General features: G+C 34.5%; 2 protein-coding genes and 1 non-coding gene across 52 annotated transcripts in view; 2 read left to right on the top strand and 1 right to left on the bottom strand.

Annotated features, from left to right (window-relative positions):
* ABI2 (abl interactor 2) overlaps positions 1–25,837 on the top strand; it is a 123,102-nt gene that overhangs the window by 54,562 nt on the left and 42,703 nt on the right. For 27 of the 50 annotated variants that reach the window (XM_060623078.3, XM_060623076.3, XM_060623077.3 and 24 more), the window contains exons 2-4: positions 3,721–3,888; positions 15,926–16,102; positions 24,055–24,152. In XM_060623078.3, the coding sequence (XP_060479061.1) occupies positions 3,721–3,888; positions 15,926–16,102; positions 24,055–24,152 (443 nt within the window). Of the gene's footprint in view, positions 1–3,720; positions 3,889–15,925; positions 16,103–17,559; positions 17,578–24,054; positions 24,153–25,837 lie in introns of all 50 variants that reach the window. The other 23 variants (XM_060623074.3, XM_060623033.3, XM_060623073.3 and 20 more) reach the window with 1 other exon arrangement.
* LOC132673959 (U6 spliceosomal RNA) lies at positions 1,682–1,785 on the top strand. The gene has a single exon (XR_009608292.1). It is a non-coding gene; the product is annotated as a U6 spliceosomal RNA (small nuclear RNA).
* Positions 18,944–25,837, bottom strand: part of RAPH1 (Ras association (RalGDS/AF-6) and pleckstrin homology domains 1) — a 155,401-nt gene continuing 148,507 nt past the window's right edge. The window contains exon 16 of the mRNA XM_078450970.2: positions 18,944–19,012. Coding sequence (XP_078307096.1) covers positions 18,959–19,012 — 54 coding nt within the window. The 3' untranslated portion in view covers positions 18,944–18,958. The remainder of the gene's footprint in view (positions 19,013–25,837) is intronic.

Raw genomic sequence — 25,837 nt, 5'->3', positions numbered from 1 at the left:
CCATTTATTCAGTTCTTTGATTTTGTTTGTTGGAGTTTTGCCATGTTCCTTATATAGATCTCAGACATATTCTGTTAGATCTGTACTTAAGTATTTTATATTTTTGGTTATTAATGTAAGTGATATTGTTTTTAATATCAAATTCCACTTGTTCATTGCTACTGTATTCATTGCTGGAAAGCTGTTGACTTTTTTATGTTAACCTTGTATCCTGCAACCTTGATGTAATCTTTTTATTAAGTTCCAAGAATTTTTTTGGTCAATTCTTTGGGATTTCTATATAGGTGATCATGTCATCTATGCCCTTTCCTTCTAAAGGGTTTCAGGAATAACTTTTTTCTTTTAATACATTAGAAACCATTTAGTTTTATTAAATATATAAAGTTCATACTTGGTCTAAATAAAGCACTTAAATAAAGCACACCACTGTGTGCTCCTTGGTGAAAAAATAGATTACAAACAATCAAGAAACATTTTTGGGGATGCCTGGGTGGCCCAGTCAGTTAAGTGTCTGACTTCCGTGCAGGTCATGATCTCACGGTTAGTGGGTTTGAGCCCCACTTTGGGCTCTGACAGCTCAGAGCCTGGAGCCTGCTTCGGATTCTCTCTCTCTCTCTCTCTCTCTCTCTCTCTCTCTCTCTCTCTCTCCCCCCCCTCCCCCTCCCCCACTCACACTCAGTCTCTCTCAAAAATAAATAAATGTTAAAAAAAATAAAAGCATTTTTGTTCTTCTGATACAATCATCTGAGAGTTGTGCGTTCTTTGGTTTTCAAGACTGAGGCCAATTATTTAGTAAACATGAATGTACAATAAATGTATGCCCTTGTAGAAAAGTAAGCTATACTTTTCTCTGATGTATGTGAATATTCTTTCATTTCAATCACATCAGCTGATATTCCTGACTTCTATATATTCATGACTTCACTATTATGAGGATACATCAGGATTTTAAAGGACTCCCAACTTTTTTTCCTTAAAAAGCAATTGGTATGGCAATTTATTTATAAAATTCACAGTGTTCCTTTGCCTTACTTTAATGTAGAAGAATGATGCCCTAAATACATACTTCATGTTGGTTTACATCAATGTTATATCAGCCACAAAAAGCATCTCTCATAATATTTTACATTACAGGGTCTTCAGTCTTCTGTGGAAAAGTAGATATACACAAAGCCTACCTAATATAAAAGGGTCTCATATCTTTGATGATCACTCAGCTACATGATTTCATATATTCACTAGGAACAAAGGCAGAGCATGAAATGATAATATTTGCTCTTCAAAAAATCTCAAATACTATCCAATATAAAAAAGGGTACATTGAAAATATTTGTTTGTCCAGATATCCATCCCCTTGATCCTTTGAGGCATACTATCAAATAAATTTTCTAAGTGTTTTAATTTTGAATTATTCTCTAGAGTTAATACTCTGATTTAGAGTAATTTCTGAAAAGTGTTAATGACTTGCTGCTTTTACTGTGAATTCAAGAAAAGTTGTTGATTGTTGTCATTGTGTTGAGCTTTTTATTTGTTAGGATGGAATAGTGTCTTTCAGGCTCCTTACATGTATAATCAGAATCTAGAAGTCTGTATGGTGGGGTTTTTTTTTAAGTATTTATCTTCTACCAGATTTGGTTTCAACTCTGTTGTTAATTCAAGTATTGATAAGAGTGAGATTACTGTGCTCTCTTCAGCACATATACTAAATTTGGAACGATACAGAGAAGATTAGCGTGGCTCCTGTGCAAGGATGACATGCAAATTCATGAAGCGTTCCATGTTTTTTTTCACTCATATGAGGACTTTAAGAGACAAAACAGATGAACATAAGGGAAGGGAAACAAAAATAATATAAAAACAGGGAGGGGGACAAAACAGAAGAGACTCATAAATATGGAGAACAAACTGAGGGTTGCTAGAGGGGTTGTGGGAGGGGGGGATGGGCTAAATGGGTAAGGGGCACTAAGGAATCTACTCCTGAAATCATTGTTGCACTATATGCTAACTAATTTGGATGTAAATTTTAAAAAATAAAAAATAAAATTAAAAAAAGATTACTAAGGATTAAGATAGAAAAGAGAAAAAAAAGCTAATATAGTTATCTTTAACTCTTTGCAAGATAAACTGAGTATAATTTGATTATTTTGTTGACTGCTCCTTCTTCAAAAGAATTTTGCTCTCCCTGGAAAAACATATCTAGGGTTGTTAATTTTGACTCCTGTACTGTGTAGGAAAGAGGGGAGAGTGGAATGTAGTGAACTTTGAATAGCTAATGAACACTCAAAGAGATAATGACAGCATATCATGATTTGTAGTTTTAGAAAGTGGTTTTACATTCATTATCTTAATTTGGTATTCACACTACTTAGAATGGTTGATATAGAGGTTTATCTCTTTTGCTTTCTAATTGAGGAAATTGAGAAACTGTTAATCTTGTCCAAGTTGATACCTTGTAAAGTAAATAGTAGAGATGACATGAAAATAAAAGGTTTCTTGTTCAGAGGCTCATGTACTTTCTACTGAACTACAGTCTCTTTTCTTTTTTTATGTTAAAAATTTTTTTAACGTTTATTTATTTTTTGAGAGATAGATAGAGAGAGAGACAGAGTGTGAGTGGGTGAGGGACAGAGAGAGGGAGTCACAGATTCTGAAGCAGGCTCCATGCTCCACGTTGTCAGCATAGAGCCTAGGGTGGCGCTGGAACTCATGAACCGTGAGATCATGAGCTGAGCTGAAGTCGGACACTTTAACCAACTGAGCCACCCAGGCACCCTAAACCAAAGTTTTCTATAGAAGATGGTATCTAGCATTTAGCAACATAGCATATGTATCTTTACCATTGTTTTGCCTTGTGACCTTGGAAATAATGATTTAACCACTTTTTACTGTGTACTCTGTTCTTCAACCAGAGTTTGATACTTGGCAATTTATGTCCCATAGAGTTATAGCACTTAAAGTGATTGAGAAGAAAGATTTAATTAATTTTAATTTTTCATTATTTGCCGCAATTATTACCTATTTTTATTTACAGTGTCATTTTTACTTATCATTATAATTGTTTTATCATTATTATTACTTTAATGAGACATTACATTATACCCACATTTCACATTTAGAATGGAAGGAAAGAACAAATTCAGAAAACTAGAGAAATGGATGCTAGAATTTATACATTCACATTAGTGCTACTTTTCCAGACAGTGATCTTGAGAAGCTATGTACTTGCTGCCATTGCTCAAAATATCCAGTGGATAGGGGGCGCCTGGGGGCTCAGTCAGTTGAGCATCTAACTTCGGCTCAGGTCATGATTTCATGGTTCATGAGTTCGAGTCCTGAGTCAGGCTCTGTGCTGACAGCTGGAAGCCTGGAGTCTGCTTCAGATTCTGTGTCTCCCTCTCTCTCTGCCCCTTCCTTGCTCATGCTCTGTCTCTCTCAAAAATAAATAAACATTAAAAAATTTTTTTTAAAAATCCAGTGGATCTCATTTTTAAAATAATGGCTATAGGATTTTATGCATCTATACAAAGATGTATCTATTCAACATGAAAATATTAACTCAGCCAACAGTTGTTGGGTTTACATGATACTGATAATTAACGTTCAGAACATTTTTAACTAGTGTGTGTAGATTCAGAAACAATGGATTTTATGAGCATTTTTGTAGAGTAGATTGATAGAATGAGTTATCTTTAAATTGATGATTGTTTTTTCCCCCTTTAGTCAGCAGATAAGCAGCGAGCTCTAGAAGAAACCAAAGCATACACCACCCAGTCCTTAGCAAGTGTTGCGTATCTGATAAATACCTTGGCCAACAATGTCCTGCAGATGCTGGATATCCAAGCATCCCAGCTACGAAGGATGGAATCTTCAATCAATCATATTTCACAAGTGAGACCACACTGCTTTTCTATTTTGCCTATGAGGAACACTATAAACACAAGCAATCTGTATAATGCTGGCAGGCTTTATCATGTGAGTTAACTCACATGTATGATTTGCAAAATACAAATTCAATATCAGGTTGTTTTTGATTCTTTTTGTGGAGCGATTCTCTATGAATTTGACAGGGAAGCAGATTTTAATACTTTTATTAAAATTCAGTAGTCATGTTAAAATAATCATCTTTGAGTGAAAATTTCTCTGGTTTCTTCCAACTTGTACTGAATTCCACATTTCTTTATCTTAAAAAAAAAAATTAATGTGATAGCCTAATCACTTCTTTACATTTTTTTTTCTGTTGGTAGGACTTTTGTTTAATCAGGATGGTACCATATCTCAATAAAGAAAATATTAATTTAAGTGAACTTATAAAATTATCTTTATATAAAACTTAAAAAAGTTTAATGTTATACTTTTTTCCATTGTAAAAGCCATTCCCTTAATATATAGAAAAATAAAAAAATGGAAAAACAAACCCTTTCACCACTGTTTAAACTTTTTACTTTTAATACTTTATTCCATTTTTCCTATAAATAGTTTTAAAAACGTAGCTGTGATTATATTATGTATAGAATTTTGGATTTTGGTCTTTTAACTTACTATGACAACAGATATCTTCCCATGATGTTACAAGTTCTTCATAAACATTTTCAATGGCTGTATAATATTGCATGTGTATGTCACAGCTTTCGTAACCATTTCTGTATTTGGGGCCATTTAAATAATACTGCAGTGAAAAGCCAATTTGTAATTGCAAAATGAATTTTAAAAAACATTAAAAAGATAAAGGTTTTGATCTGCCTGCTTCTCTTTGATGAGATCTTTGGAGCTTTTCTAGTTCAGCTGTCTTGTTACTGAGTAGCAGAGTTCAGGATGCTTCTGAAATTGACTAATCCAACAAATTTTCAAAGTCTGAAGCTTAATTTGTGTAATTAAAGAGAGTCCAGATATGAGAAGACTCACTTATATTTGCTATTTGAAAGTTCACCAAACTGATTTAGAGGGACTTCTTGTTATTTAATACTATTTAATCTTAAAAATGTATTTGCCACTGTAAGGTTTTCTTTACATCCCATATGAAATTCTGTAGACATTGTATAATTTACTGCTTGCTATATTGCTGTATCTCTTAAAGTAAAAAACAAACCCTCCCCCAAACCCCCCAAGAATTGGTGAGTTTTAACGAGAAGTAAATTTTATTTGGAAGTGACCCCTTAGAAGAAATAATAATAATGAAATAGATGAACTTGGTTTTCTGTAAAAGGAGGGATATTGACAAATTACTAATCTGATAGAGAATTTTGGGGTTTACAATTAAGAGTTTTAGAATTTCTGCATATTTGAAGTCTTAGCAAAGGACCAAAAAAGACTATGAGAAGAAAAGTTCAAATGCAGAAGAGACATTAATAGAGTTTCTAAAAAGGATGAACAATTTGTTATTAGTTTGTGAAAGTAGAAGAGATTGTGAAGATAGATGATGATAATAAGCAAATAATAATGAAAGATAATCATCTGTTTTTTAAAAGTAATCTCTATACCCAACGTGGGGCTCAAACTTATGCCTCTGAGATCAAGAGTCAGATGCTTTACTGACTGAACCAACCAGGTGCCCTGATAATCATCTGTTTTTTGATTAGAATTCTGTACTACTTTGGTAGAGAAGGGTAGCAGTTTTTTTTTAATTTTTTTTTTTTTTTTTTTTTTTTTTTTTTTTTTAAATTTTTTTTTTCAACGTTTTTTATTTATTTTTGGGACAGAGAGAGACAGAGCATGAACGGGGGAGGGGCAGAGAGAGAGGGAGACACAGAATCTGAAACAGGCTCCAGGCTCCGAGCCATCAGCCCAGAGCCTGACGCGGGGCTCGAACTCACAGACCGCGAGATCGTGACCTGGCTGAAGTCGGACGCTTAACCGACTGCGCCACCCAGGCGCCCCTTAATTTTTAAAAAATTTTTATTTTTTGAGAGAGAGAGAGAGAAAATGAGATGGAGAGGGGCAGAGCGAGAGGGAGACACAGAATCTGAAGCAGGCTCCAGGCTCTGAGCTGTCAGCACAGAGCCCAATGTGGGGCTCGAACCCATGAACGGTGAGATCATGACCTGAGCCGAAGTCAGCTGCCCAACTGACTGAGCCACCCAGGCACCTGAGAAAGGTAGCAGTCTTAAGGAGGAAGGTGAATAAGTCTACTCTAAGTTGTAATTATATGTATGAATTCAGTTAATGAGAACATTTTATTTTTGAGTGTCACATAAATCTACATATAATTAATAGTCTAATTAGTGCTGTCTTTTAAAGCCATTTTAATGGAGTAAGTGAAAAATGGGAGAGATGAATGGATAGAGATTAGTAGGTCAGAAATAACAGGGGCCAGGGGCACCTTGGTGGCTCAGTCGGTTAAGCATCAGACTTCGGCTCAGGTCATGATCTCATGGTTCATGAGTTCGAGCCCCACATCGGGCTCTCTGGTATTAGCACAGAGCCTAGAGCCTGCTTTGGATCCTGTCTGCACCCGCCTCCCCCACTGGTTCTGTCTGTCTGTCTGTCTCACTTTCTCTCAAATATATGTAAACTTAAAAAAAAAAAAAAAAAAAGGGAAATAACAGGGGCCTGAGTCAGAGCTGTCAAGAATATGTTGACTCTTCTTCATTTGAAGTTGAACAATCCCTGGAAGGGTGAGGGATCTGCAGTTGTATAATACCTGTTAAGTCTATACAAAAGAGTATGCTGGGTGAGAGGTTGAATAGGAGAAATGGGCTGATGGAGGTTATAGCTAAGAAATAAGTAAATTTTAAAAATTATATATTTTTTAATATTTGCCTTAAGGGTTGAAATAATTTTCAGTTATACTTAATGCACAGGTAGAGTCCTTTGTTTTAAAAGTCAATTGAGGGCACCTCTGTGGCTCGGTTAGTTGAGTGTCCAACTTTTGATTTCACCTCAGGTCATGATCTTGTAGTTTGTGAGTTTGAGCCCCGAAGCAGGCTCTGTACTGTCAGTGCAGAGCCTGCTTTGGATTCTCTGTCTCCTGGTTTCTCTTCCTCTCTCTCTCTCACCCTCTCTCTCTCAAAAATAAATTAAATAAATAAACATTAAAAAAGAAAAGTCAGTTGAACATCAGAGTTATTTGATACTCTTTAGACTGAAAGATTATAGTATGAGAAAACATTTTCTGTTTACAAAGCAAATACTTAGTAAATACTCTAAATACAAGGATTGGCAAACCTTTTCTGTGAAGGACCAGCTAGTCAATATTTTAGGCTTTGTGGGCCACATATGTAGTATCAGTTTCATGTTATTCTCTGTGTGCGTGTGTATTTAAACAACTATTTAAAAATGTAAAAAGCTATTCTAACTTGTAGGTCATATAAAAGCAGTCTGCAGGCCAGATTTAGCATGTAGGCTGTAGTTTTTGCAACCCCTTGTTCTTAAATACTGTTATTTTCTAATGTTTGGTAATTATATTTATATTTATTATTATTATTATTATTATTATTATGCTATATTAAGAATATTACTATGTTTTTAGAGGGAGCCAGAACGTTCTTATGATATCTTGAGATTAGATTTTCCTTTCCTTTCCTTTCCTTTCCTTTCCTTTCCTTTCCTTTCCTTTCCTTTCCATTTCTTTCCGTTTTTCTTTTCTTTTCTTTTCTTTTTTCTTTTCTTTTCTTTTCTTTTCTTTTCTTTTCTTTTCTTTTCTCTTTTCTTTTGTCTTTCTATCTTTCTTTCTTTTTTTTCTTTTTTTTTTTTTTTTGGCATTTTGAGCAAAAGTATTAGGTTTAGAGAATTTGGAGAGAAGATTGGATTGAAGAAGGAAAGAAATGGAGGTTCAGTCAGGTCAAAGACCAGATCACATATTTATTGGAATGCTAGTAGGTATTAAGAGTTGTTTTGTAGGAGTTGTCTGGTAGAGTGGTTCAGGACTAGGAGATACTAGATCTCTGATGTATTTGATTTCTTTCCTCATCAGTATCTTTTTTCTGTGTCATGGGTAGGAACCTTATCACTTTTCAGCCGCCTAGTGCTCTACCTCTTTTCTCCATATGTTTGGGAGTGGGGAGGGTCAGGGATCTAAGTTTTACTTTGATTCTTCTGCTGACTTGTGTGACATTTGACTTGAACTTCAGTTTTCTCATCTGTAAAATGATAAGACTGATTAGATGATATCTGAGCTATTTTCCATTTGGAATTCTTTATTCTTTTGAGGTTCCTACAAATGAACTTGATTTATATTTGCTTTTTTTCTTTCTATTCTGCTGGCTCTGCTATTCACCTCAGTCTGTGCCCCGCTGCCTCAACCCTCCATCACTCTGATATAACTAAACTAGTTTCTAAATTATTCTGAATTAGAATCTGAAGATGGGAATTCCATTGACTTAGCCAACTGAATGGCAGAGGTTTTAAAAAACAAAATAGAATTGATTACAAATATTTAGTATCAGACTTTTTTGTACTAAACATAGTATGAAGTAGTGCACTAATTTACACCACACTCACCATATCCATAAGAAGTATTAGGATAGCTTCTTGATGTAGATTACTTAGGTAGTTTAAGGGTGGCAATTTAGTTTTTATTTTTTATTTATTTTTTAAAGATTTTATTTTTAGGGCATCTGGGTGGCTCAGTCAGTTGAGCGTCTGACTTCAGCTCAGGTCATTATCTCACATTTTATGAGTTTGAGCCCCACATTGGCTTGCTATCGTCAGCCTGTCAACACAGAGCCCACTTTAGATCCTCTGCCCCCTCTCTCTGCCCCTCCCCAACTTGTGCTCTCTCAGAAATAAATATTTTTAAAAAATTTATTTTTAAGTAATCTCTACACCCATTGTGGGGCTCAAACTCACAACCCTGAGGTCAAGAGTCACATGTTCCACTGACTCAGCCAGCCAGGTGCCCCAAGGATGGCAATTAAAAAAATTTTTTTTAAACATTTATTTTTGAGGGACAGATAGAGGCAGAGTATGAGTGGGGGAGGAGCAGAGAGAGAGGGAGACACAGAATCTGAAGCAGACTCCAGGCTCTGAACTGTCAGCACAGAGCCCGATGTTGGGCTCGAACCCACAAACTATGAGATCATGATCTGAGCCGAAGTCGGATGCTTAGCCGACTAAGCCACTCAGGCGCCTCCCAAGGGTGGCAATTTTAAAGAAATCCTATCTCTAGCTTTGTTGCTGTTATCTTATTTCTTTGGAAGCATATTATTTAAAAAGCTAACAAATTTTTAATTTTAAAACTGAGAGTAGGAGTTAAATTAACATTAAATATTTTTCAAAAATATATAGTTATCAGAACAAACATTTAATTTTACTGAATTACTTGTATAAACATACATAGCTACTTTTAAGTCAGTATAGCATTATGTGTAAGGATGAATGCTATTTACTATGTCCTTGACTTTGTGTCCATTTCTGGTTAGTTAAAAAAAAAAGGTTTATGAGAACATTATTCAAACTAAAATTCTTTTTTTTAAATATATTTTTTAAGTTTACTTATTTCTTTTTGAGAGAGACAGAGACAGTGTGAGCAGGGGAGGGGCAGAGAGAGAGGGGGAGAGAGAGAATCTCAAGCAGGCTTCTCACTGCCAGCACAGAGCCTGACATGGGGCCAAACTCACAAACCGTGAGATGACCTGAGCGGAAACCAAGAGTTGGATGCTTAATGGACTGAGCCACCCAGGTCCCCCAAACTAAAATTCTTATAAGCTTATAAACTAAAAATTTTCCAAGCCAGGACTGTTGCTTTTCTCAACTTAACCTAAAGAGTCAATACTGTCTACATTCAGTTCATCATGGCTTAAAGTGTATTTATTTTGAGACAGAGTGTGTGGTGTGAGTGTGAGGTGGGGGAGGGGCAGAGTGAGAGAGGCTACGAATCCCAAGCAGACCACACGCTGTCAATGCAGAGCCGGACTTGGAATTCTATCCCACGAACCATGAGGTCGTGACCTGAGCTGAAATCAAGAGGTGGACACTTAACCGACTCAGCCACCCAAGTGCCCCCTCATTATGGCTTAGAAGAAGATCAGGGGGTTCAAAGGCAACATAAAGAACTTAAAGAGGGGGCGCCTGGGTGGCTCAGTCAGTTGAGCGGCCGACTTCAGCTCAGGTCATGATCTCGCGGTCCGTGAGTTCGAGCCCCACGTCGGGCTCTGTGCTGACGGCTCAGAGCCTGGAGCCTGTTTCAGATTCTGTGTCTCCCTCTCTCTCTGACCCTCCCCCATTCATGCTCTGTCTGTCTCTGTCTCAAAAATAAATAAACGTTAAAAAAAAAAAAATTAAAAAAAAAAAAAAAAGAACTTAAAGAGTAGTGTTCTTCCCACTCTAAGAGCTGACTAGAATTTATTTGGCCAGCTGTTGAAGTAGTTAGCAGAGAGTAAAGGAAATAGGAAGGAATGATTATTAAATGCTATAAGAAGGGAAGTAATTCTTCTCAAGGGCTAGATACTAAAAGGCGGTGGAAGTTCTAACCCCTGAGGAACTTACCATGTAAGGTAATTTTTAAAAATTTATTTATTTATTTTGAGAGAAAGAGAGAGAGTGTGCATGTGTGAGCAGGGGAGGGGCAGAGAGAGAGAGGGAGAGAGAGAATCCCATGCAGGCTCTGTCCTGTCAGCACACAGCCCAACTGGGAGTTTGAACTCATGAACTGTGAGATCATGACCTGAGTTGAAATCAAGAGCTGGACATTTAACCAACTGAGCCACCCAGGAGTCCCAGGTAATTTTTTGTTTAAAAAACTTTGTAGCCTTGGGGTGTCTGTGTGCTCTTTCAGTTAAGCGTCCGACTCGATCTCAGCTCAGGCCTTGATCTCAAGGTTGTGAGTTCAGGTCCCACACTGGGCTCCGTGCTGGGCATGAAGCCTACTTAAGAACAAACTTTATAGCCTTGTTTAAAAATTCAATTTTAAATTAAGGAGATCCTTTGAAAGGTTATCAATATGTAATTATTCATAGAAGATAGGGTTTATACAGTTTTTAAATTCTTACGTATAGTTTATATCGTTTTATAAAAAATGAATAAGTGAAAATTGCCATTTAGTAATAACTAATTTGTTTTATGAAAGATGAATAATTTAAAGCCTATTTGTCATTTAAATAATTAAATGCTTATTTGAAACATTAACTTATAATTAAAAAATTGAGACATACTTGAAAACACCCAACTTAGTTGAGTTATTCCACCATAGCTATTTGCAGATGTTTTCTCACGCTGATGATCAGCTGAAGTAGTACTGTCCAGTACAGTCACCTTTTGATTATCTGTGTTAATGGGCCACAACGATGCATGGGTAATCCTAAAACAAAGTACTTTATACAGTACCTGCCTGGTATCTGTTGTGGCCTGAGCATGTGTTTGGATCCATGAAGGAGATGTAGGAGTGGGTCTCAGGCTTGCAAGGGAGTTGGGAGCCATTATGGTTACCTGAGGGTGATAAGAGGTATCCTAGAGAGCTTGGGTTTGGCACTACTTGGCTAAAGTGTCATGGGGGAAGCCCACAGCATGTGAGACCAGACTTGGCAATAGCCAAGAGAGAGAAACAAATAGAGAAACAATAGAGAAATTAATAAGGATCTGTTAATAGGAATAGACCACACAGTTGCAGTGACATTATTTGGTGTATTTTTTGGTTAACAGGTAACAAACAATAGTAGTATTTATTAGAAGTTACTTGCATTAGTTTTGGTCATCTTTGCTAAACACATTTTTTACTTGCCACAGGTAAATGCTATTATTGAGACCTCTACTAAATAAGACTAAATTTATTATCATGTAACCAACAACTCTAGAAGTGACAGGATAAATTTGAAATACTTTTTTTTCTATTAAAATTCTTCCTAAATATCAATATTGAACTTGTACTTCCAAAATTTAACTTTAACGCATTTTAGTTTTGTAATTTCAAAGAATATGAAAAGGCAAGGCAATGATGATTACTGAAGGCTATGAATTTGACTTAGGAAAAACAGAGTAGCCATATTTTTAATAAAAAAATATAAGAGCTTTAAAAAAATTATTTTAAAACTAATAATTGGCTGTGAGTTGATGAATGTTGAAGCTGGATTTTAGGTATATAGAGGAGTGTTCATTCTGTTACTCCATCTAATTTGAATGTGATTTTCCCCAAGAGAAACCTTTGAAAAATTTGAAGTAGGTGATTGCTGAAAATTTCAGAATGTTATAGACCAAACTTTCTTCTCCTTCCTTATGGAGTAGATTTATTGTTCTCTGTTATTATTCAGATTCCAAATAAAATCATAGCTATCTATTTTCTGAAGATATATTTGATTCACAAGAACTCCTACAGTTCAACCTAGTGTGGTAGTACGATGGGAAGAATACAACTTATGCTCTTTGATTTTCTTAACCATATATTACTTTTATTACTGTATATGTTTTTAAAAAGTTAACGACACCAAATATCTATACTTATCCAGTCGCTAGAGACATTAATCTTAAGTCAACTCTTGTAACAAGTCTGGAAACAATTGATATTTGAGAGTGCATAATGTAAGGATAAGTGAATTAGTCTCTCCTCTAGATCATTGGTTCTCAATCCAGGTAGTTTTACCCCTGCAGAGACATTTGGCACTGCAGACATTTTTGGTTGTCACAACTTGGGGTGCTCTTGGTATCTTCTGGGATGCTTCTTCACATTGTACAATACTCAGGACAGCTTCCCACAACAAAGAATGATCTGGCCCCAAGTCTCAATAGTGTCTCTGTTGAGAAGCCCTGCTCTAGTTTTTCCCAGATGTAGGTATTCTTTTAAAATAGACAACTAGAATATTATATAGTGAAACTAAATTCTTTTGATTTTCCATGTATATATCCTGTTAAGAATTATGTTTTAGAGCATGCATTCAGTTTTTACTGGTAATTAATACAAGAAGCAACATTTTTCTCTTCAGAATTCCTTCAACCAAATCCTTTTAGAGTTTAGTCCTGGGAAAATTGTCCCTTCCTCATGAAGGGATATATTTCCTTGTAATTCATTGTACTTTGCCTTCTCTCCTAGGAAGATGTAAGAGCCCAATTTTATGTCCTTTTATAGCAACTAGCCCTTATTTAGGCTCATAGGTCTGAGATCTTTTTCTTTGCTATACTGGTTTTTGTTTTATCCTTAGCATAAAGGTTTGTGGGTTTGGGCTGTGTGTTTGTGTGTATATAAAGAGAACATAGAAGTAATATGTAAATGCCCCAGTCACCAGGTATGATCAAATGTTTTGAGTGCTTTTTTTAAAAAAAAAGCCTCAATTTTTTCAAACAATTAAAAAAAGTGCTTACTATAAAATGTAACTATATATTAGTGCAGATATGGAAAGTTGCTTCCCCATTTTTATTTTGTAGAGATTTATTCATATTTCCAGCATGAAAATTTGAAATTGAAGTTTCAGTTTGCAGTAAGCTTAGAATTCTACTATGATTGCTTGAGTTTGCATTCTTATGGCTTCATTTTTGAATAGGATAATTATGTTTCTAAAAACTCCATGGAGGGGCTCAGTTGGTTAAGCATCTGACTCTTGATTTCGGCTCAGGTCATGATCTCACAGTTTGTGAGTTTCAGTCTGGCATTGGGCTCTGTGTTGGTGCCCCCCACCCCCCAAAACAAATAAACTTAAAAAAACAAAAAGTGGGGTGGAAACAATGTCTCAAGAAAATAACATTCTCTGATAAATTTTCCTTTATTGATGTGTTTAAGACCAGTTATATAAAAAATAGGTACAAAAATGTGCCTATTTTCTTTGGTTTTTGTTTATTTTGAAGTGTACTTAATATATATGAAATCTTCTTAGCCCATATTTTTAATGATTTAGGATGTGACTCATTAAAAATTATTCAAAATGAGATTTTTATTTCTCTGAAGTTAAAAATAAGTAAATACCAACATTGTCACTAATATACAAATTTCTTTTTTTCTGTTACAGCTCTACCAAGTAGTTGAAAAGGAAAGCAGATTTTGTCATTTTTACTTAACATGCTCAGAAAAAGCTCAAAGATTATTTTTGTTTTAAAAAGAAATACTTAAATGATAAAGTTACTACCTTGGCCAGTCTTTGATTTGATACTTTATTTAGATACTAGTTGTGAAGCTTACAGATCCTGTTGGCTTTTAGTCTTTTGGCTGAGGGGCAACCTGGGTGGCTCGGTTGAGTGTCCAACTTCAGTTCAGGTTATGATTTCATAGTTTGTGCGTTTGAGCCCCACGTCAGGCTCTGTGCTGACAGCTCAGAGCCTGGAGCCTGCTTCAGATCTATGTCTTTCTCTCTCTCTGCCCTTCCCCTGCTTGCGCTCTGTCTCTCTGTCTCTCTCAAAAATAAACAAACATTTAAAAAAATTGTTTTTAAGTCTTTTCATTGAAATAAGAGGCTTTGAATTTGTTTCAAGTTTCCTTCATACCGTAGGTAGTTTAAGAGGATAGATAATCAGCTTTCATATTTCATAAAGTGATATTTAATACTGTCATATGGTTATCTTCTCTGTATTATTACAGATATTTTTTATTTTTGAAAAACGTTTTGAAAGTGTTTTTTATTTTTGAAGTTTGTGTATTTATTTTGAGAGAGACAGAGACAGTGGGAGTGAGTGAGGGGCAGAGAGAGAGGGAGAAAGAATCCCAAGCAGGCTCTGCACTGACAGCACAAACTCTTGATTTCCACTCAGGTCATGATCTTGTGGTTTGTGGGTTTGAGCCCTGCATCAGGCTCTGTGCTGGGAGTGTGGAGCCTGCTTGGGATTCTCTCTCTCTCCCTCCCTCTCTGCTCCTCCCCAGCTCTCTCTCTCTCTCTCTCTCTTTTAACATAAATAAAAACACTTTAAAAAATTAAAAAATATAAAATAATTGCTCTTCATATGCCACTAAATTACAGCCTGCTGTTTGAAAATGCTGTTAAATAGTATTAATTAAATTAATAGGAAACATAGTATTATCTGTGTACCGAAATTCACCCTCTATTAGCAAATGGAAAAGTAAAAAAAACACATCCTATGTGAACATTTAATAAACCCAATAAATTAATGAAATATTTTATGAGTATTGTGTCATAAAAAACAATTTTTTTTGTAAAAAAATGTTAACATTGTATTTATATTTTAGGCCCCCCCTTTTTTTTTTAAACGTTTATTTATTTATTGAAAGAAGACACAGCATGAGCAGGGGAGGGGTAGAGAGAGAGGGAGTCACAGATTCTGAAGCAGACTCCCATGTTCTGAGCTGTCATCACAGAGCCTGATGTGGGGCTCGAACTCACGAACTGCAAGATCATGACCTGAGCCGAAGTTGGACGCTCACCCTACTGAGCCACCCAGGCTCCTTTTTTTTTCTCCTTTTTTTTTTTTTTTTTTTTTTAATAGAAAAGGCATTTAAACACCAATGGAAATTACACTAATAGGTTATTTTAAAATGTAACCAACTTAACCACTGGGGCTTTCTTGATCATTGTATTAGTATAAATATAAATGGGGTTTGGGAAAAAATTAGCATGCTTTAACCCAAGGATTGGCAAACTTTTTCTGTAAAGGCCCAGCTAATAAATATTTTAGGCTTTGCAGGCCATACAGTCTTTGTTACAACATTCATCTCTGCCTTTGTAATATGAAAATATGTAAGTGAGTAGAATGGCAGTGGTCCAATAAAATTTTATGTATAGAAACTGAAATTTGAATTCTGTATAATTTTCACATGTCATGGCACTAATTTTCTTTAGACTTTTTAAAACCATTAAAACATGTAAATACCACTCCTGGGTTGTAAAAACAAAAAACTTCAGGTGGTAAAAAACTTAGTGGGCCAGATTTGGTCTGCCAGCCATGATTTGCCAGCCCTTGCTTTAGCCTAGAAATGGAGAAAGCCAGTAGGTCCAAAAAGGAGAAAATTTAGCAATTGGGGTTAAGAATATAAATAATGATGTTAAGTCACTGAGCACCTATATTTTGACTTTCCGGTTATTAGAACTATACATTCTCGTGTTGCACTTATATTTTTCAGACCGTTGATATTCATAAAGAGAAAGTTGCAAGAAGAGAGATTGGTATTTTGACTACCAATAAAAACACTTCAAGGACACATAAGATTATTGCTCCAGCCAATCTTGAACGACCAGTTCGTTATATTAGAAAACCTATTGACTATACAATTCTAGATGATATTGGACATGGAGTAAAGGTAAGTATAATTTTTGTCAGCCTTTTAAAAATAGCAGTCCATAATGAAACACTTTAGAAAATGAAGCTTTTATCTTTTCTGGAGGCCCAAGTTTTGGCCCAGTTGTGGTTCTGAAGATTCCTTACTACTATAACTATTTTATCCTTTTTGCTTCTTCTTAGTGCTATGTTGTCAAGTTTTAAGCAGTCATCTGTAAATGAAATGCATTTATTTAAACAGTTATGATAATACCTCATGTAGATTGGGCACATAAGTGTGGTATAATTTCTGTAGTCTTTTAATGACTTAATATGACTGATTAAAAGATTACTTAGCATGTTATTAAAGTATTTACCTTACCTCAAGAATTTATCAGCAAGCTTCTGGCATTAGTTTTCAGAAAGAACATATGTAAACAAACATGTACTTTGAATTTTTCTAAAATAATTCTGTCTTAACATTTGGCTGAGAATAGTGTAGACAAAAGTAATATATGAATTAATATTTCTACCCATTTTGAATATGTAGCCATTATGTGTTTGGGCTATCTTTTAAAATGTATTAGAGTGCCTGCTGTATATATAAAATACCGTGATCAAAACTGAAGTGCATATAAATTTCAATGAAATTGGTATTTATACTTAAACTATTTGGAGCATCAGCTAAGTATTAAGTAACTTAAAGTTTACATCTTAATCATTGATTTGAAAGGCAGTGACTTATTAAATGTGACTTTGGATAAATATATACAATATACTTATAAGTGAAACTGTATAGTTTATGCAGTTATGTCTTTATATATAAGCAAATGTAAATTAAAAAAATACACTATACTAGTATGGCTAGAAATCAGTTAAGTCTAAATTTAATGTATGTCTTGGTAAAAGAAAACATACAGTATAATTAAAAAAAATATTTTTCTTAGAATTTTAATATAAGCATTATTATCTGGAATTTGATATTTAATTTTATAAAATACTTAAAATTTTATAATTTTGAGATTTTTTTTCAAGGCTAATAACTGCAAATAGAAAATTTTAGGATACTGCTGGAATCTACTTCCAAAAGGCACTTAGAATAAAGCATAATATTTGTGCTTGCCCATTTACATAATAAAAACATGATTTCCTTCCCACTCCAATTCTTACTTAATTCAAGTAAAATATTTCTCTTTTGGGACTCTGTAGTCCTTCTTGTTTGGACTTTTAGTGTTTAGGCGACACTAATGTGAAGAAATCTTTAATAATGTTTTTTGAATAAAGCAATGTCATATAATTTCATCAGAAAACCTTCCTGTTCATGACACATTCTGCTTTGACCACTCTTTCTATGATCTACTGAAACATTATTTTTTAATGCTGAATGCTTAACTTGTTTTTTCTTTGTTTTTTTCCTTTCTCTTCACATCCTGAAGTTCCAACTAACCTTTCAATGCTTTTTTTCCTTACCTCTTTTATTTGCTCCATTTATGCATTAAGTGGTTGCTTAGATTTAAGGTAAGAGATTCCAGGGCTGGATTTCCATTCTTTGTTCTTATGTAGAATATTACATATGGGGAGTGAAGAGATACTCGGCACTTGGCCTTCTAAAATCAACAAATAATTCCTCTTTTTAATATTTAAAACTCCTTGTCATGCAACTTTGTGGTGTGTCTTCATGTTCTGTGAGGGCAGATTTTTTTGTGTTGTTCACCACCTTGTCCTGTGCTCCTAGAACAGTGCCTGACACACACACTAGTGGCTTAGTAAATATTTTTGAATGAATGCTTATTTTGCAATGTTAATATGTTTTGTGAAAATAAAATGTAAGTTACCGTATCATAAAATGTCATTATGGAGTAAAATTAGCTGGATTTTTGTAAATGTAGAATTTATGTTATGGATTGGAGGGCCAACTAATGTGCTTCATTTAACCCTCCCCCTGTGTAATAGCCTTTTTATTCTATAAATGGTGTGCTTTATTATACACTTGTGGCCAGTATGTCATTATCTCTTGACTCTTAGTGAATGTAAAGAAAGTGAGAAGTGGAAAATAATTCAGTGTTATGGGTTTTTTTTTAAGTTGCAGTATCATGTATTTTGCAAAAATCAAGATTAGTTTCTTTTTTTCCAATATTTCAATATAAACTCATTTTAAGAGTTTTTCTAGCTGAATATTAATTATATCAAAACATCAAAAGTTCATGATAATATTTAACAACAGGTTAAAAATTAGAGAAATATTTTGTTATGTGTTTCAGTAACAGTTTAGGTGTTTTTTTTCTTTTTTTTTTTTTTTTTTTTTTACAGTTTTAGTATTTTGGAGAATTAATGGTAAAAGACATTCAAGTATATTCAAGAAGTCTCTTTTAAATACAGTTACTAAAATCATATTCACCAAACTAAGCATGCATTTCCTTTTTGTTCTTATTTTCTTAACTGACCCTTGTAATTTATTTTCAAATACATTTTCTTTCTAAACCCTGTTATTTGGCATGTCTTCAGTATAGAAAGTGATAACAGGAAAATAACTGAGATCTGAATCATTAACTATTAACCACGGCCACTGACATTTCAACAGATCTGATAGAGAGATGTGACTAGAGGAGTTGAGGCAAATGTACTTCTTGTGTTATTGAATAGATGATGTTGGCTCCAAGCCCTCAGTCTTGCTGAGTGAAGGCATGTGGAATTGTGAGGAGATTGCTTTTGCATAACACACAAAGAACTATACCCAAAGCAGTGTGTAGTTGCTTGGCTCTTTTCCTGTAAATACTATATGCAGATTTTGGCTGTTGATGTTTTAAAGTGATTGAAGAGAACAGAAAGATTACCTGAATGAAACACAGAAATGGACTAATTCTTTTCCTCTTAAGTTTAGACCAGCTTGCCTAAGCTGCTATCCCATGCTCATTTCCTCCAGATTCCTTCTTGACCTTCCTGGGTTCAGGATCTGTTCATGTGAGAGATAGACCAAAATGAGTGGGAAATGAGAGAAGCTCCTAGAAAGCAAGGAAATATCACACTTGGAGAAGATTCCTTAACATCTTTGCTCTTTGTACCAAAAACCTTCACTCTTTGGGTACTGTAGCTCTATATAGGTGTTGCTGTTATATCTGGGTGCAGTTTACTGAGCCAGAAGAGTACCCTGCATTCATCCTAGAAGCTACAATGCACCAACGTTCTGTCTTTTCTTCCTTCCTGTCCCCCTCCCCTCTTTTTTTTAAGCACATTGTTAATAATTTTTGGTGAACCAAAACAAAGTAGAGTGAAAAAAGTATTCAGCATATAACAAATTATTTCTCTTTTAGTGCCAGTATAAAAATGATTGGTTTTCAAAGGGTGATGAATGGAATAATATAATACATTAAGGTAGAAAATAGAATTTAAAAATGTTAAAGTTGGAAAGGACTGTGGATAATAAACCAGTTAAGTGGTTTTCCAGCTGAGCTTGGAGACCTGTGGGTTATATCAAGTGCCCTAGAAGTCTCCTGATGTTTGTTGGTAGGATTATCTGCTACTTTGATTTCCTCAGCTGTTCATGAGTTCTGTCTTTGCTCTTGTTGCTGTTAGACTTTTGATGCCTTTCAGACTCTAAACAAAGATAACACTTTGGGACCAAACACATGGGATTGGACTCAGAAGAATCCTCTGTACTAAAAGTTGAATTTTTAACATTTTGTACAGCGTGTTCTGATGGTGGTTAATTTAGGTTTTTTTCTTTAGTTAAGTGGGGAGAACAAGTTGTAGAGTTTAATTCATAAGACCTTTGAAAACAATGTCGTGATATTTGTACAACAAAAGGCATAAAAAACTAAATGGTGGAATGCCATATTGGAAGTGTTTTAGTATGTACCTGAGGCCATATAAAAGTGTAATTTACCTGAACTATACATACTACTCCTCCTTGTATATTTAAATCCTGCTTTTTAAAAATGTTTATTAATACTGATATTTCTTTTTTGGAGATTTCTATATAATTTGTAGACATTCCTTTTTGTTTAAAACATAGTCTTATTCTAAAATATTCTAAGTTCTTTAAAAGCAGAGAAATCATTTTATAGGCCTTTGTGTCTCATTCTGACCCCCTGCCATGTCTCCCTTAATTTTCATATTCCTTGGCGTGCCTGGGTGGCTCAGTCAGTTAAGCATCTGACTTCGGCTCAGGCCATGATCTTGTGGTTTGTGGGTTCGAGCCCTGCGTTGGGCTCTGTGCTGACAGCTCAGAGCCTGGAGCCTGCTTCGGATTCTGTGTCTCCCCCTCTCTCTGCCCCTCCCATGCTCATGCTCTTTCTCTATCTCTTAATAACAAATAAATGTTAAAAATTAAAAAAAAATTTTTTCATATTCCTTTACCCTTGTGCCTACTAGTCTGGTAGATGAAAAGTGGTTGATAAATGAGGAATATACCACAGATACCATTTTAGAATGTGTCTGGTACTATTCTGTCACAGCAGGTCATCTGTCAGTGGGAGATTTCTTCATAGCAGAAGTGTCCTTTGTGAACTAGAGATATCTGGCCAGCCAGCTTTATAAAAAATACTGAAGTTCACAGGGTTCTGAAATAGCACTGAGATTTGTAATAAACATTGTATTTTGATATATCAAGGTTCAAGGAGTTATTGAATGTACCAAAAAAGCATAGAGCAGGAGAGTAGGAGCACTGTAGAAGAAATATTAAGGCCATAAGAATGAGCTTGATGCTTGGTGCTAGTTGTAGAGATCTCCAAAGCCTGGGAGATAGGACCACTCTTTGAACATAAAAGAACTTTTCTACCTCCAGTATTACCTACATTCCTTAGTCACAGGCCAATGGCAAAGTATTTGAGCATTGTCACTTAAATGAAATAATTCTTCTGTTTTGAGGATTTCTTTTTGGTGGGGAAAAAAGGGGGAGAATGTTTCCTACTGTTTCCTCCTTATATCTAATACCTGCTTTACTTAGCTCTCAATGATGACTTTCCCCTTTATAGAATTAAAAAATGCCCACATAATTCGATGGTTAAAAGCTTCATTCTGATTTCCAAAAAAGACTTTGAAGTATAATGAGCATGCACACTCATGATTCAGGACCATTAACTGCATGTTTATGAGCCAGATGATAGTTCTGCTTATGTTTATAGTTTGTTTTAAAGTTTCATGTGGAATTGCTGTAATGAAGTAAGTGTAGCTCTGCTTTGTTTTCTTTGTCCTGAGTTTATGGTGCATTCTCGTTCTCCTGTCTCTCTTTCTCTCCCTCCCACCCCCCCGGCTGTCCACTTCTCCACACACAAAATTTAGTCCTGTGTTCTGCTGCTTGTGAGGAAGTGATGTCTCCTTCATAAACTTCCCTTAAAATAGTGTTTAGAACCATGATGGCTATCAAGTGAATTTTTTTAATCAAATTATTTTATATTTGAAATAAACTTTCTTTAATTATAATACAGGTCCTGCCTGTGATAAACATGTTAAGTTTTTATTTGTTTGTTTTTTTTAACATTTCTTTATTATTGAGAGACAGAGCATGAGGATGGGAGGGGCAGAGAGAGGAGGAGACATAGAATCTGAAGCAGGCTCCAGGCTCTGAGCTGTTAGCACAGAGCCTGACATGGGGCTTGAACTCACAAACCGTGAGATCATGACCTGAGCCGAAGTCAGATGCTTAAGTGACTGAGCCACACAGGCGCCCCGACACATTAAGTTTTGTTTGGCAGTTATTCCTGTTCTTGCTCTTTTCCTCAAATTAGATGGCAGTATTTATACTCTGCATAGCATATTCGTTTTACTTAGCCTTTTTCACAAAGGAAAACCACCTTGAAGAAGTATTGAAAAACTCTTTTAGCTTCATATAAAGGTACAGTATCAATAAAGTATAAAATTACAGATTTTTTGGACATTCTGCAGGGACTCTGGTTTCTTACATGATTTAAGTTACTTATCCAAACCCCACTAACCAAGCAGATACAATCATTTGATGATTCTACAGATCATAAAATGTATCAAGTTTTGTTTATGGAACTGTCCACTGGATTTTAATATATAGGTTGTTTATTTTATATATTTTTATAGATTAAAAGACTTCTAGAAGATACTGCAATTTAAATAAAAACACTTTACATGCCAAAACCTTGAATCAAAGTTGAAAAGCTGTTTTCAAGTATTTTAACTATTCCATATATAGAATAAAATTCTCTTTTACTTTTTCTACTGCTGCTCCTTTTCCTTCCTGTTTCTAGCAAATTGATGTAGTTTAGTGTTGGCTCACCTACTTCTCCCTCATCACTTAAAGTAACTTTGGGTTTTATGTTGTTTAAGGTTGAGCTTAAAGGACTTTGGTTATTACTATAAAAAATCTGATATCATAAATTAAGATTTACAGTTTGAAAAGCTACTGGTTATTTGTCCTATTACTCTTGAAATTTTACCTAAATGTGGATTGATGTTTTAAAAACTTCTGGCATTTTCATTTTAAGATATGATAAGTATACCCTCTGCTTATTAATGAGGGGGGAACAAGGATAAGTCAATCTGTCTTACTTGATAACTGGTTTGTTTTGTATTTATTAAAAGTAACACCAAAGGATTCCAGATAAACATTTCACTTGAAAAAATATTGACATCTCAAAGGTATCATTTGTCATTAAAGATTGTTTTAACATCACACACAACTTGTTCACTGGGCTTATTCATTTGCAGAGTTTGTTTCATGATACATTATTTCTTGCCTATTCAGGTAACAAGTAGTATTTCAGGATTTTTAAAAATTTCATTTAAGCCAGAGTAATTTTGGCAGCCTCAATACTCTGTATTTGGTTATGATTTGTTTTCTTAAAATTTATATTTTGAAATTATAGTTATAAATACATTCTGATTTCAGTGGTGTAATGTCTTGCAGTTTCATTTTATAAATAAAATGGAATACTCCAGACATAATCTTATTAGAAAAGTTAATATCTTTTTTTGAAGTGTTTGGTAATCCACAATATTGGGGGCTTAAAATAGGGTCAGGTATGAACCTATATGTTGAACATATTTACTCTAACCCATTGGTAATCTCAGACAATTTGAGATTGCATTTGAACTATATTTGTGAATGACTTCTCTTACCTCTTTAAGATATCCAGATTTCTAGGGCTTTCTATATGAATGCTGATATACTTCTTTGGTGGCATCATTTGTTTCCAGATTATACTACTCTCTTTCTCTCATATTTTCAATTAGGGAGAGATGGAATAGTGAGGAGTGATGGCCCAGCTCTGATTTAGGACGATGTTACATCTTTCCCATAATCTTTATTTTTGGCCTGAGTGGGTCTAATTCCCATTGGAACTAGTACATTGCCTTTGGCCTCTGTATTGCTCATAATTGAATGGGATATCTCAGCCCTAACTTTCTAGTTCAGATGTTTAGGAACATGACTTAACTTCTGGCAGCTTTCAGGTAGGTGATTCCTTCATAAAAGAACGTTAAAGAAATCTGAATTGTAAGGCTGATCCACTATTTTAAAAACTGAAAATTTTTTGGTATATCATACAATTTGACTTTGTATTCTCTAGTTACAATGGATCAAAACTATACTGCATATTTTATTGGGAAACATGTATTTTTTATGATATACTTGCTATCTAAAAAACAAGGAATTGTTTTAAAGGCATTATTGTTTTTGACCAAGTTTTTCTTTGTTAAAACTAAAGTTCTTATGGTTATCCTATTTAATTTCAATTAAATATAGTATCAAATAGTCTAACCAGTGATCTGTTGGTGTGATGGCCTAATGGCAAATACAGTCTTTGCATACAAGTTTACAATCATTTGAAAATCTCATGTTAGGAAGAGTCCTTTGAGTACAACTGTAGAATAAGTAGAGTAGAAATTGCATATGAAATGCATGGCCTCTAATTTTTTTTTTTCCTATTTAAACCTTCCCTTCCTTTGTTAAATAGCATAACATTATTTCCCAAAAGTGACATTTTGTTTCACTGCATACGAGTTGATTTTTCCTCCAAATTTTTTTAGGTGAGTACCCAGAATATGAAGATGGGTGGGCTGCCGCGTACAACACCTCCAACTCAGAAACCCCCCAGTCCCCCTATGTCAGGGAAAGGGACACTTGGGTAAGTATGTAATAATTGAAAACCACTTCATGTAGTGTTGTTGAAAACTAAACACTACATATGTTTAAACTATTTTTTAATATTTGAAACAAGAACATTTTCTTCCCAAGTTTATCCTTTTTTCTGGGAAACATCTTTATAATTTTAAAAAGATTTTGTTTGAAAGTTATTTTTCTGTTGAATTTTAAATTTGAGGTAAAATCCTAGCCCAAGTTCATGGTTTATTATAAATTGTACTCTAATTTCAGAAATCTTTTAGAGTATTCTGATTGTGCTTATTTTAGACTATTCTTCTGGAAACACTGTAAATTATAAAATTCTATATGTCTTGTGTGGTTATGAGAATACTGAGCTTTAATTCTATCTCACAGAAGTGAGCTCTGGATTTGACTTTTGGCAGAAATGGCCATTTAATGTAAAAGCTTAACATTTTTCTTCTGTAGCATCATAATATAAACATTTGGTTTATCATGGAGATTTGTGATCAGGTGGACAAAATGTATCCCAAAAGCCAGATGACTAAAATGGTAGTCCAGCTGTGCTCCTGCTCTGTGGTTTTGCATAGTCAACCTCTTAGCAATTCAGTTTTTTCATCTGTAAAAGGGGGTAATATTTGTTCTCTATCAACTTTTCAGAGTCATTGTACCACAAATTGGATTTTTCAAAAAATGTGTAAGACAAAGACAAAATGTTTTGATACCCATTGGCTTGATGATACATGCTTAAAATTTTTTAAATTGACAATCTTGTTTTTGGCCCCCTCACCAAAAAAAAAAAAAAACAAAAAAACCAAACAAAAAAAAACCATAACCAAAAAAACTGAAAAGAAAGAAAAGAAAAGGGAAAAAAGAAAATGACAAAAAAACTAATTAGGACAGGACAAGATGAATTAGAATATAAAAGAAGATAATGTTGGTAGAGGAATTATAGTTAGGACAATGGGAAATAAAAGGATAAAAATTAATTCCGGCCAGGAATAGGATGATTTTATTTGGGGTCAGCAAAACAAATTCTGCTTAGATTAGAGAGGAAAGCATCTAGTAGATCAAATAAGATTTAAACTTCAGTGTAGTATGTTTTTATTTATTTATTTATTTATTTATTTATTTATTTATTTATCTATTTATTTAATTTTTCTATTTTTTAAAATTTACATCCAAATTAGTTAGCATATAGTGCAACAATGATTTCAGGAGTAGATTCCTTAGTGCCCTTACCCATTTAGCCCATCCTCCCTCCCAGAACCCTTCCAGTAACCCTCAGTTCTCATGTTTATGAGTCTCTTCTGTTTTGTTCCCCTCCCTGTTTTTATATTATTTTTGTTTCCCTTTCCTTATGTTCATCTGTTTTGTCTCTTAAAGTCCTCATATGAGTGAAGTCATATGATTTTTGTCTTTCTCTGACTAATTTCACTTAGCATAATACCTTCTAGTTCCGTCCACATAGTTGCAAATGTCAAGATTTCATTCTTTTTGATAGCCGAGTCATACTCCATTGTATATATATACCACATCTTCTTTATCCATTCATCCATTCTTTCCATACTTTGGCTATTGTTGATAGTGCTGCTATAAACATGGGGGGTGCATGTGTCCCTTCAAAACAGCACACCTGTATCCCTTGGGTAAATGCCTAGTGGTGCAATTTCTGGGTCGTAGGGTAGTTCTGTTTTTAGTTTTTTGAGG

This window comes from Panthera onca, chromosome C1 (genome assembly GCF_046562875.1).
Source record: "Panthera onca isolate mPanOnc1 chromosome C1, mPanOnc1 haplotype 2, whole genome shotgun sequence".
NCBI classification, from domain to species: domain Eukaryota; kingdom Metazoa; phylum Chordata; class Mammalia; order Carnivora; family Felidae; genus Panthera; species Panthera onca.
This window is presented reverse-complemented; position numbering and strand designations above follow the sequence as displayed.